Source organism: Acomys minous, assembly GCF_964271855.1.
Source record: "Acomys minous genome assembly, chromosome: 13".
NCBI classification, from domain to species: domain Eukaryota; kingdom Metazoa; phylum Chordata; class Mammalia; order Rodentia; family Muridae; genus Acomys; species Acomys minous.
In genome coordinates this window covers 9,874,437-9,886,941 of record NC_140495.1, presented here as the reverse complement: position 1 = coordinate 9,886,941, position 12,505 = coordinate 9,874,437, and the positions used below count along the sequence as shown (strand labels likewise).

The 12,505-nt window shown below is 51.4% G+C and overlaps 2 protein-coding genes across 5 annotated transcripts in view; both read left to right on the top strand.

Annotated features, from left to right (window-relative positions):
- Positions 1–4,037: 4,037 nt before the first annotated feature.
- Positions 4,038–12,505, top strand: part of GLB1 (galactosidase beta 1) — a 75,884-nt gene continuing 67,416 nt past the window's right edge. The window contains exon 1 of the mRNA XM_084754539.1: positions 4,038–4,178. Coding sequence (XP_084610665.1) covers positions 4,104–4,178 — 75 coding nt within the window. The 5' untranslated portion in view covers positions 4,038–4,103. The remainder of the gene's footprint in view (positions 4,179–12,505) is intronic.
- Positions 4,040–12,443, top strand: TMPPE (transmembrane protein with metallophosphoesterase domain). 4 transcript variants are annotated; one of them, XR_014773960.1, is made up of 3 exons: positions 4,040–4,178; positions 7,112–9,220; positions 9,413–12,443. XR_014773960.1 is itself a non-coding variant. In XM_084754542.1 (2 exons), the coding sequence occupies exon 2, from the start codon at positions 7,223–7,225 to the stop codon at positions 8,564–8,566; it is 1,344 nt and encodes a 447-aa protein (XP_084610668.1). In that variant the 5' UTR covers positions 4,206–4,474; positions 7,112–7,222; the 3' UTR covers positions 8,567–9,442. The 4 variants fall into 4 exon arrangements, 1 of the variants encoding a protein (XP_084610668.1); XR_014773961.1 differs by lacking the exon at positions 4,040–4,178 and adding an exon at positions 4,206–4,443; XR_014773962.1 differs by lacking the exon at positions 4,040–4,178 and adding an exon at positions 4,206–4,474.

Below are 12,505 nucleotides of genomic sequence, written 5' to 3'. Positions count from 1 at the left end.
TGGCATATAAGGCGCTACACACACACACACACACACACACACACACACACACACACACACACACACACGTGCATGAGTGCAACAATTTTAAGTGAGAAAAGGAGATTGGAGAGTTAGCTTGGCAGTCAAAAGTCTCTGGCCGCTCTTTCAGAAGACCAAGGTTCGAGTCCCGGTAACCACATAGAGGTTCTAGCATCTGTAAGTCCAGTTCCATAGAATTCGACGCCTTCTTCGGGCCTCTGCAGGCACTAGGCACACACAAGTGATACACAAACATACATGCAGGCAAAAAAAAAAACCTGTATGCATAAAATAAAATATTTTTTACAAGTGAGAAAAGGCACTCTCAGAAACCGCAAGGATGTCAGGTGAAAATGCCAGTAACAGGGCGATTACCTCCTTAGGATTGCTGGCTAAGATAGTCTCTGAGGACCTGTAACAGATGCCTATTGCCATGGTTGATGGCTGCACAGCACCACAGGATGACTAACCCTTATTGCCCAAACTTTATATCCTCTGGTTTCAGGGCACAGAGGCATCAAGCTGGTCACAGATGGAGGCTTCCTTCCTGATGGCCGGCTATGTAATACCAGAAGGCACTGTGCACGCTGCTGAGAAAGAATTGTTGCTGTCAGTCCTGTTCAGCTCTGGATCCTGCGTACCACATTTTACCAACAATGTGGGCAAGATATTTCATTCTAACTGCACCAGTGTCATGACAGTCATGGGTACAAACCAACTACTCACTGGAATTAAGGCCCAGCCCAGAAGCGGAAAGTCATGTTTGGCATTGCACATCAGGGAAAACCCCTGTGGCTAGCTAGTCACAGGCACCAGCAGGAGTGGATACGCGCATTTGGGTTTATATCCAAAGAAGGCTGGAGGCTACTGCAGAGAATCATAACCAGTCAAAGTGGTGGGAATAATCAGTTTTGGTGTAGTGTCGTGGTGCTTAGAAAAGACGCGCATCTACATCATCCGGTCAGAGGCTGGACACGGCTGAGGAGGTGGTAGAAAGAATTTAAGAGCTGGGGGAAGGCTGTGGAGCACTCTGGTGTTACTGCTTCCTTTGGAAGGATGGGATCATCATCAGAAAGCAGAAGTTGCTGAGGGGCCAAACAATACCTGGGTCTTGCAGCTATAAAACAAAATAAGCAAAGCAAAGCAGAGACATCTAGGTATAAGGGTAATGGCCATGTGCCTGGGGAGAGGGCTTACCTCCTCCCTGCACCCTAACTGCTATGATCTCTGGGAATGCTGAGTGTGCAGGAAGTGGTAGGTTGACTGGGGTCAAGACTCAGTGACACGTTTCTCATCCACGTGTGGGTGGTTTGCTTCTCTAAAACAGCTGCGCCTCTGGCACCCAGGCTCCTGTCGTTAGCACCTATAAAATCAATGATTTACCAAGCTGGACTTGGATGAAACCATTTCTTTCTGCGGGTCATCAGGTTTTCAGAGCAAGAGCTTTAAACCTGATGTGCCATCTCCCTAGACCCAAGAAAAATTTATTCTTGCACATTACTTTTTTTTTCTTCTTCAAGACAGGGTTTCTCTGTGTGTATCCCTGGCTGTCCTGGACTCACTTTGTGGACCAAGCTGGCCTGGAACTCACAGGGATCCACCTGCCTCTGCCTCCCAAGTGCTGGGATTAAAGGTGTGCACCATCATGCCCGGTTTACATTCAAAATTTTAAACTAATTAATTTATTCATTATTTATACAGTACTCTGTAGTGCATGTGAGCTAGCAGGCCAGAAGAGGACACCAGATCTCATTATAGATGGTTGTGAGCCACACCATGTGCTTGCTGGGAATTGAACTCAGAACCTTTGGAAGAGCAGCCAGTGCCCTTAACCTCTGAGCCATCTCTCCAGCCATTATATTTTGAAAGAAAGCTTTATTCACCTTTTTTTTATTTTGAGACAGGGTTTTTCGGTGTTACCAAGGCTGTCCTGGACTCACTTTGTAGAACAGGCTGGCCTCGAACTCACAGAGATCCACCCTGCCCTGCCTCCTAAGTGCTGGGATTAAAGGTGTGCGCCACCACCACCCAGCTTATTCAACTCTAAAGATAGGGGTTGACACCATTTCAGTAAGAGAGAGTGACCCAGCTGGGCCCTAAGCAGAGCACACGATGATGAGCACGCAGCCAGCGTGCAGACTGAGGGACTAGACATCAGGCCTAGGGGTGTCTATCTTAAGTGACACGGAACCCCGGCTTGCCACTTATTTGTGGCAATCCTCCTGCTTCAGCCTCTGGAGTGTTGTGATTACAAGGGTGAGCCACGGCACCACCCCTAGCACAACTAACTGTCATGGTCAAACTGGAGATGCAGGTGAGAAGATGGCAAGAGGACTTTAAAGTCTGGTGAAGGAGTTAGCTTATCAATGACGTCATTTACATACCAAAATAGACCATGAGAGGGGACATGGCAGTATACATTTTTCATCTTAGCACTTGGGAGGCAGAGGCAGGCAGGTGTCCGTGAGTTCCAGACCAGGCTGCTCTGCATGGAGAGTTTCAGGACATGCAGAGCTGCACTATAGAGCATAGAACCAAAACAGTAACCATGACAGACCATAGTAAGTTTGAGGACAGTCTGTACTACTTGAGACCCTGTTTTTTGGATTGTTTTTGTTTTTGTTTTTAATTTAAATTTAAAAAGAACAGCACTATTTAGGATATTTATCTGTATATTACATGTATACAGTGTATAATTGTGTTTATATATGCCCATGTCTGTGTTTTGTATTTGTGAGTGACCACGCATGTGCCATGGTACACATGTGGAGGCCAGAGGAAGTTAGTTATCTGTCCTTGCCTCCATCTTGTTTGAGGCAATGCAACCTGCTGTTTGACATATGCATAAGCCAGGCTACCTGGCCACAAATTTCCAGGGGTTCTTCCGCCTTCCATCTCATTGTAGAAATGCCTTGCTGTGTGGGTTCTGAGGGTTCTAAATACGGTGTGTGTGTTGTGTCCAGTCCTGTGTGCCCTCCATCCGGCTCCCCCACCCCACCCCACCCCCACCCTGCACTTCCAAAGCAAGCCATCTCCCCAGCCCAGTCTTCAGGTTATTTTCTAGAGAGTTCCAGGCCAGCCAAGGATACATAGTGGAAAGTTGTCTCAGAAAAATAAATAAAGAAGAGAAAAGAAAGAAAGAAATGAACAGTGCAGATTGGGATTTAGGGGTATGGCTCAATGGCAGAGCACTTGCTTAGGATTAATGAGGACCTGTGACTCATCCGCAGCACTGCAAAAATAAATAAAACAAATAGATCAATGCCTAAAATAAACGAATACTGCTATTGATTACAACGTGCTAAAGCCGGAAACATCTTGTGTGTATTTAAATCAACCTCACTTAAACCAGAGTGGTGGCACATGACTGTAATTACAACGCTCGGGAGGCTGCAGGCAGATCAGAAGTTGCCAGAAGGAAGTGCCTCTGCTCTCACCAGTGAAATTCAGGGTAGCCTGAGGCTGGCAGTTCAAAATAGCCCTGCCATAAATGAGTCACACTTAGAATTCCTCAGTAACCTAGCACAGCGCTTCTCCAACTCCAGCCTGAACTGAAACTCGGAGCTGGGTCCTGTGCTAGGGCTTCAGGGTTTCAGGGCTGGGACCAGAGCCTGCATTTTCCAGGTTTGAATCGCCTGGCCTGTGCACCATACCTTCTGACTGTTAAACCACGTGCCCGGGAGGATCTAAGGGGCCAGGCTCCTAGTTCTGGGAGTACCTAGGGCTAGCTGCTTTTCTCTTCCCTGCTCAGTTCTTTTCTCGCAGCCGGGGCAGCTTGAAGGCCCCAGTGGATGGCCAGCCTCTGAGCTCTATGAAGGCTGATTCAGGGGCTCAACCACGTCAGAAGGACAAGCAGACGTGAGAAATGCTTAGAAGAAAGCGGATCCGGGGTCATGTGACCAGGAGAGGCTGGGTACCACCCCCCTCCCCCAAACGCCGGAGCTTAGAGTCGCGGGGCGGGGCGGAGCTGAGGGCGGGTCCTGTTGGGGCCGGTCCAGGCAGAGGGTCCTCAGCCCTTCTGGAGGTAGAGTACTAGCCAGAGCGTCCACAGCCGACGGCAGAGATCCGTTTGGAGCGCCGTCATGCACCGGATCGCGCTATGCACGCTGCTCCTGCGCCTGGCGCCGCTGCTGCTGAGCACTGCGTACGGAGCCCGTGTAAGTATTCGATGCCACCGCGCGGGGACGCTCCGTTGCTGGGAAGCCGGCAGAGGTCCAGGAAAGCTGCGGCTCTGCAAAGCGGGGATCCGGGGGACCCACGATCACCTCTCGGAGCCTGCAGGCCGCGGAGGAGCTGGCAGTGGTCCGGCCTCCCATAGAGGGCGGGACGGACCGGCGGGCGGGCGGGGCGCGCGTCCTTCCTGGTTGCTGGCGCGAGCGTGTTCCGCTGCGGCTGTCCTCTGCGCGCGGACCTGCTTCCCGGGTGTGTTCCTCGCGGTCGGAGGCTAGTTGAGGTGCGCCTGAATCTTTCCAGCTTCGGTTTTCGGAGAGTGGGACTCCAGGCTGCGAGAGGGCTCTCCGGGCTGTGGTGTGGGGCTCGATCCTTGCGGAGTTCGGGTTTCACGGAACGCTCCGGAAGGAGAAAAATGGGGTCAGGAGAGGCTCCTGCAGTGGGGTCACAGGAATATTTGCTTTCGGAGACAGCTCCCTTTTCAAACACCGTTCGCTTCTCGGTAGCCACCTGCTAGCTGCTTATAGTTTGGGGTGTTCGTCACCTTGCTAGGAGCCTTTCCTCTTTTAGGGTTTGGCAGCGCAGGTGGGAAGGGGTCAACTGTAGCAGGCGAGGTCTGGGGTCAGGGCAGTGGCTGAGGCGCGTTGGAGGTGCTCCTGGGGAGGTCAGCACCGAAACGAAGGGGACAGGGCTTGGTGGAACGCGGCGTCTGCTTGTTTGCACTTTGAGCGAATCAACTTGGGGCCCTCCACATGGGCTGAGTCCGGGAGATGTTAGAGACTTTGAGCCTTACATCTTGTAAACATTACACTCTTGGAAAAGGCACAGGTTTATCTAAAACCAGAGTTGGAACTTTTTACACTTTTGGAAAATACTTTCATTTAAGAAAAAGGTTATTGCAGATTGAGTGCCTGCTGCTCCATGAGTTTGACGTCGTTGAGAACAAGCGAACAGAGGCTCATGGGAACAGGTAGGGAAGAGGGCAGAGAGGAGCCTCTCCTTCAGTTATCAGCGTGGGCCGGAAGAGATAAGGATTTATGGAGGTCACCAGACTATTAGTCCTCAGGTAATAGGTAGGAGACACCCTGTTGAGAGGTCCAGGCAGATCAGGCAGAGCCTGCTGTATTAGCTTCTTGGGAGTTGTTGTTTGTTTGTTTGTTTTGTTTTGTTTGAGACAGGATTTCCTGGACACACTTTGTAGACCAGGCTGGCCTCGAACTCACAAAGATCTGACTCCTTCTGCCTGGGATTAAAGGCCTGTGCCATCACCCCAGCTTCCTCGGGAAGTCTTAGATGTGTGTGATATCCCACTTGAGCACTTAGATTTGGGCCAAAGGAACATCACGGTTGACTAGCTTTCCATTCTTCTTCTTTTGTTTGAATTTGAAGCATTAATTCTCAAACTTTAGTCCTAGATTAAAAAGTAAACATCACTTGGGAGGCAGAGGCAGGTAGATTGCTGTGAGTTCGAGGCCAGACTGGTCTACAAAGCGAGTCCAAGACAGCCAAGGCTACACAGAGAAACCCTGTCTTGAAAAATCAAAAAAAAGTAAAACGTGTACTTTCTTTTGTTTGTTTGTTTGTTTTGTTTCAAGACAGGGTTTCTCTTTTTAGCCCTGGAACTCACTCTGTAGACCAGGCTGGTTTCAAACTCACAAAGATCCTCCTGCCTCTGCGTCCCGAGCGCTGGGATTTAAAGGTGTGTGCCACCACGCCCCAGCCATTCTTTTTCTTTCTTTCTTTCTTTTTTTCTTTTTTTATGACAGGGTTTCATGACGCCCATATGGCCTCCAACTTGGTATGTAGTCAAACATAGCCTTGAACTTCTGATAGGCCTGCCTTCACCTTCCAAATGCTGGGAGTACAGGTGTACACCTCCGTGCCGTGCTGACTAGGCCTGGGGGTGGAACCCAGAGCTTTGTTCATACTAGGCACTTTACCAACTGAACTACATCCCCAGCCCCAGAAGTCAGATTCTTTATGTTGACGTTTGCAGTCTGCAATCAGCTCGCTTGTTGGTGGCCTTTACAAACCCCCCTCCCCCACTCCCGTGCATTCACTGCAAGAGTGAGCGTGGAAAGCAGGGAAGGGCAGTGATGGTTTTCTGTTGTTGTGAAGACAATTTTGACTCAGTGAGAGACTTTCCCCAGACTACACGCTGGCAACTGATAAATTAGAATAAGGTTTTTCCTATTGTTAAAAGAAGAAAACAAGGCTGGGTGTGGTGGCGCATGCCTTTAATTCCAGCACTCAGGAGGCAGAGGCAGGCGGTTCGCTGTGAGTTGGAGGCCAGCCTGGTCTACAAAGCCAGTCCAGGACAGCCAAGGCTACCCAGAGAAACCTGTCTGGGAAAGGGAGACAGAGACAGAGACACAGAGAAAACAGTTCATGCCCATTGTGCGGAATCTTTAACCATAGGAAACGCTGTTGAGACAGGGGAAACTGAGGCTGGTTGGTAGAATGCCTGCCTAGAATGTGTGAAGCCTTGGGCTCAGAGACACATAAACTAACTGCCATGGTTGAACATGCCTGTAATCCCAGCACCTGATAGGTGGAGGCAGGAGGATTGGAAGTTCAAGGTATCCTTGGCTACTTTGTGAATTCAAGGCCAGTTTGAATTACACGAGACCTGTCACAAAAGGAAAAAAAGAGAGAGAAAGAAAACTACCTGTCATGCCCCACGCCAGGCCTTGAACTCACAGAGATCCGCTTTCCTCTGCCTCCCTGAGTGCTGGGATTACACGCTGGCTGCAATGTCTTTTTAATAACAAAACCTAGCAGCTAACCGGTGCTTGAGTGGCTTGGAGTTGAGGCAGGTTGGAGCTGCGTGTGTGTGGTCTGTGGGCTTTGCTTGACTGGGGAATGAAAAAATGCTCTTACTGATCTATCCCACAAAGCTGATGCCCGTTCCTGGTTGCAGGCGGAGCAGACCTGGAAGTCTCTCATTGGCCACTGTCTTTTCAAAGGAAGTCACTTGCCTCCCAGAGTCCACCTGCTCTGAGCTGTTGGGGACTCTTCATGAGCTGAGAGAATGGCACTCTTCAGGCAGCTGTCCCTGGGTTCCAAGGCTGCCCTGGCGGCAGCCACCATCTTCGTGTCCCTGATCCTCTCCCGCTCCTTTCTGGCTGAGACCCTTGAACTCCAGGCCTGGCGCTGGCTGTTTCGCCTGCAGCTGGTCCTGTTTATCAACTCGCTCATGCTCATTGGCTCCTTGTACATCTGGCGGAGCACAGTGACCGACCTCAGCCATTCCCCTGCCGCGGACTCTACCTGTTTCCAGCTTTGGAAGCTGGCTGTCGTGGCATTTCTGGCCCTGGCGCACTCCAGTTTCTTCACCATGCTCTTCTTGGTAGCCGAGGAGCCCTGCGTGTTTTCCTTAGTAGCCTACTCCTGCCTGGGTGCTTATCTCATCATGGTGTTCTTCCTTTGTGTCTTGAGTACGGTGGAGCAGGCCTACCAGTTCTTAGCCTGGCGCAGTGGGAGGGCAGTGGGCGGCCTGCACAAGACAAGGCACCTGGTGCTCAGGACTGCTCTGGCGGTGGCCGTGACAGCTGTGCTCAGCACGGTTGGCCTTCTGAATGCTGCCCAGCCCCCAGTGGTGAAAACCGTGGAGGTGCCCATCCATCAGCTGCCCCCCTCCATGAACAACCTCAAGATTGCTCTCCTCTCGGACATTCACTTGGGGCCCACAGTGGGCAGGAGCAAGATGGAGATGTTCGTGAGGATGGTGAACACGCTGAGGCCGGACATCACGGTGATCGTGGGCGACCTCTCCGATTCAGAGGCCTCCGTCCTGCGGACGGCAGTCGCCCCTTTGGGCCAGCTCCGTTCCCGCCTCGGCACCTACTTCGTCACAGGTAATCATGAGTACTACACGTCAGATGTCAGCAACTGGTTTGCGCTGCTGGAATCCTTGCATGTCCGGCCGCTGCATAATGAAAATGTCAAGATCTCTGCCCCCAGGGACCCGGGCAGTGGGGGTAGTGACAAAGAATGGGTCTGCCTGGCAGGCGTGGATGACATCGAAGCAGACATCCTTCACTACTCTGGACACGGCATGGACCTTGACAAGGCTCTGGAGGGTTGCAGCCCAGACGATGCCATCGTCTTACTGGCTCACCAGCCTCTGGCTGCCAAGAGAGCCCTCCAGGCTCGGCCAGATATCAACTTGATCCTTTCCGGGCACACTCATGCAGGGCAGATCTTCCCCTGGAATGTCATGGCCTATCTCCTGAACCCTTTCTTTGCTGGACTCTACCAAGTAGGCCAGGCTACATTTGTGTACGTTAGCCCGGGTACAGCCTACTATGGGATACCCATGAGGCTGGGGAGCAGGGCAGAAATCACAGAACTCATTCTGTGGCGGGCTCCCTAAGCCTGCACTAGTGGCCCTGCCCTGCCCTGCCCTGGCCCATCACTTTTATCCATCTCCTGCTCCAGCTCAGCCCTGCCAGCATCCTTTGGCCACAGCCTTCTGGGAACAACAATTTACAGTGGGGCTGCCTGGCAAGTTCAGGCTGGCTTAACTCTTGAGAGAAATCAGTTGCTTCTTTATAACACACCTGTGGGTCCATCAATTCGAACACACATTTGTTTTCCAGCTGCTATAGAGAGGGGCCTTTTTTGCAGAGGGCGGGGGTGTGGGGAAGGCTCACCTCTTGCTCAAACTCAGGGAGAGGCAGGAACACTTACTTGTCTTTGTGGCTTTAGCCCTGGTTAGGGCTTCAGTGGGTTCTGGAATTACTTGATCTGGGGACAGTTGGTTTGGGCACGGGCCACGGTCAAGCGAGATGGGCGCCTCCCTTCTGCTTGCCTTTCCTCCTTGGTTCAGTCAAGGTCACCTTTGTTCAGGACATTGGCCCTTCAGGTCTGGACCTTGAGGGATGCTGATTACCATGCGGGGTGGCTGGGCCGGGATAGCTGGAGAAGAAATCATGGGAACTGTGGAAGATGACGACTGCCATCACTTACCTTGGCAGCTGTCAATCCCCACTTCTGTGTAGTCTTTGGGTGAGGTAATAAAGGACAGGCTATGGCCGGGCGTGGTGGCGCACGCCTTTAATCCCAGCACTCGGGAGGCAGAGTTGGGCGGATCGCTGTGAGTTCGAGGCCAGCCTGGTCTACAAAGTGAGTCCAGAACAGCCAAGGCTACAAAGAGACCCTGACTCGAAAAACCAAAAAAAAAAAAAAAAAAAAAAAAAAAAAAAAAAATAAAGGACAGGCTGTGTCTGTTTGGGCACAGAAAAGCTCACTGGGTGTGATGAGGTATGTTTGAAGGCACAGTGATAAATACTTGTCTAGGAGGTGCCCGACTTTAGGTTCTAACTCAGCATCACAAAGCAAAAGTAGCCGGGCGTGGTGGCGCACGCCTTTAATCCCAGCACTCTGGAGGCAGAGGCAGTTGGATTGATGTGAGTTCGAGGCCCGCCTGGTCTACAAAGTGACTCCAGGACAGCCAAGACTACACAGAGAGACCCTGTCTCGAGAAACAACAACAGCAACAACAAAACAAAAAACAAAGCAAAAGTATATGTATGGTGTCGTGTGTGTGTGTGTGCGCACATGTGCACACACGCACTTGCAAAGGGGAGCTACATCCTTCTAAAAGTTTAGTCTACACCCGATGGTTTAGTATCTTTTTGGTTATGGTGAGCACGGGATGCTACATTAGCCAGGGCCCTAGAATCCCTTCTTTACTTCAGAGTGGTTGGCTTGTTTGAAGCAGGCTTCAGTTCACTCATAGCTGGATGGCGAGGCCTCTAAGAGAGCTGCTCATTGCCCGAGGCCATCTGTCCTAGTCAGTGAGTCTGGAGAGTGGGACCTCCTACCTACCCATCACCCCAGGTTTGGCTCTGATTTTTTGGTGAGAAGCTGTCTCTTTACCCATAGGAAGTCTGAAGCTGGCACGGGTGTGACCTTGCTCAACCCCTGCAGGTTCTGCCCAGGCCCTGGCTGTGGAATGACAGGACTGTCTTCACCTGCTCGCGGGGATTCTAATTCATCTACCTGGCCCTCTGGCCACAAAAACATAGGGTCAGTCATTCATAGGGCAGCTAGACCCACAAGAAAAACAAAAGGCTCTGTCCTCTGCAATGCCTGCAGATTTGCTGGTCTAGCCTTTGCCAAAGGGCAAGAGAGCCTTTTCCCTTTGCATAGTGGGAAGCCGGTGTGGGAAAGGCTCTCGTTGAGGTGTGTCCAGGAGCATCTCTGGGTAGCATAGACTCTGGCGGAGACATGCAGATGCTCCCTCTCTCTCTGGAGAGGGTTCATGTCCGGCAGTGACAAGTCCTGTGATCCCAGAGATGGCTGCGGCTCTTATATCTACCTCAAGGCTGCTTTGCCGGGAGAAAGCAGAGCCTGCACCCACAGTGTTAACACGCTGATCATCGGTGCATTGAAACCTGCAAAGGAACGTTGCCAGGCACAGGTGCCTACAGAGCCAATCCTGGGGACTGTCAATGGGCAACATGCTTCCTGCCAACAGAGCCCACAATGGCCATGTAACACCTACGGAGAGCCACCTTCCCGTTGCATGCCTGGATTTCCTATGCACCCTCTGCTTCATAGAGGGGGGTTCTTCATCTTGTCCTTCGGTTGTGATGACGTCTAGGGGGATGCAGGAGGCTACTGGCTCATTCTTGCCTCCCTGTAGGTCGGGCGGTGGCAGCAGGCCATCCAGTTCAAAATAAATAAATAAGTTTTTACGGTGCACACCTGTGATGCCCAGCACTTGGCAGATACAGATAGGAAAACTAGGAGTCCAAAGTTACTAGTGAGTTTGAAGCCATCCTGGGCTACATGAAGTCCTGTCTTGGAAAAGAGAGCGGGGGGGGGGGGGGGGGGGGAAATAGCTTTGCTTTGGTGCCCTGATGGTGCTGGTCCCTTCCCGCCCCGGGCAGGGTTTTAGTGCACTGGGATTTTGTAAAGACCATGATTTGGTGCTGGCATTCAGGTGAGGCGGCAACTGAACTCCTAGCTTTCCCAGAGCCCTTCTGGGCACCGCCCCACCTGCCACCCCTCCAGCCTCACACAGGCCACTTTCCCCAGTGTTCTCCATTTCTGGTGACTCCACCGCTTTTGGGGGTCACCACTGCCCTTTCTTAACTTTGGATCTCAGCAGGCTGAGTTGACAGCATTTCATTCCTACCCCATCCCCCCTGCCCACCCCACCCCCCTCCACTCCCAGGCTGCTGGAAGCTTCTCAACTCTCCTGCCAGTCTGGTTGTTTTGACCAGTTCCTTGATAGCTGGATGCCAGGCACGCGTCACCAGTCTTTCTCTATGAACAGAGCGGGGCTGGGTTGCCACTCAGTGGGAGAGAACTTGCCTTGCAAGTGTGAGGCCCTGGGTTCAATCTCAGCGCCATCTCAGAAAGGACAAATAGTGGTCAAGGCCAGTGAACCAGCTCAGCAGGAGCCTCCAGGCAGTTCCATCCCGGAACGCAAGGCGAGGACTGACTCCACAGAGTTATCCCTAACCCCCACATGTATGCGGTCCCACATGTATGCCCACGCGAATACACAGACCACATAGCATGCCCACAATAATATAAATAAAATAATTCTCTAAAGACGGCCTGCTCTTGTAAAGGTCTTGTATTCTAATAGCAGGGAAACTGTTCTCTTGAGCTCTTCTCTCTCTCCTGAATCCATCTTCGTAGATTGCTTCTTCCGGGCTCTCCCGCATGTGGCACGTGGGTGTCCTGAATTTTCCTTCTTCTTCCCTTTTTGACTGGGTATCCCTAAGGAGGCCGGCTGCTCTGGAATTCAAGCTCTTCTGGTCTCAGACCCCTAACTCTTGGGGTAACAGGCCTGTGTCATGATGTCCGTTCTTTTCCAGTCAGTTGTATTTCTGTGGCTCCAGTTGGACTGTGCTCTCTCTCCTTTCTGAATTCAGTTGTTGAGGTGTAGCTAAAGGTTTGTCAGCTGTGTTGTTGCCACATACCTATTTTGTGTTTTTTTTTTTCTCCTGGTCCCAATTTCATTGATCTCTGCTGCTCTTGCGTTTGTTTGTTTTGTTTGGAGACAGAGTCTCAATATGTAGCCCTGGCTGGCTTGGAACTCACGACATAGACCAGGCTGGCTTAAAACTCCAGGAGATGCCCCGGCATGCCCAGTTCTTTCTCTAATTTCTTGGAGAACTGTTTTGTTTATGTCAAAGGCATGAAAGGTTCCATATAGTGTGCATGCTATGTCTCTTTAAGTCTATGACATCCCTCTTACACATGCATACATGACAAATAAATAAAAATAATTGAGGACGCCGGGTGTGGTGGCACACGCCTTTAATCCCAGCACTCGGGAGGCAGAGGCAGG

Bases quoted from the DNA above. Each gene is read 5' to 3' on its own strand.
- TMPPE (XM_084754542.1), top strand. From the start codon at position 7,223: ATGGCACTCTTCAGGCAGCTGTCCCTGGGTTCCAAGGCTGCCCTGGCG.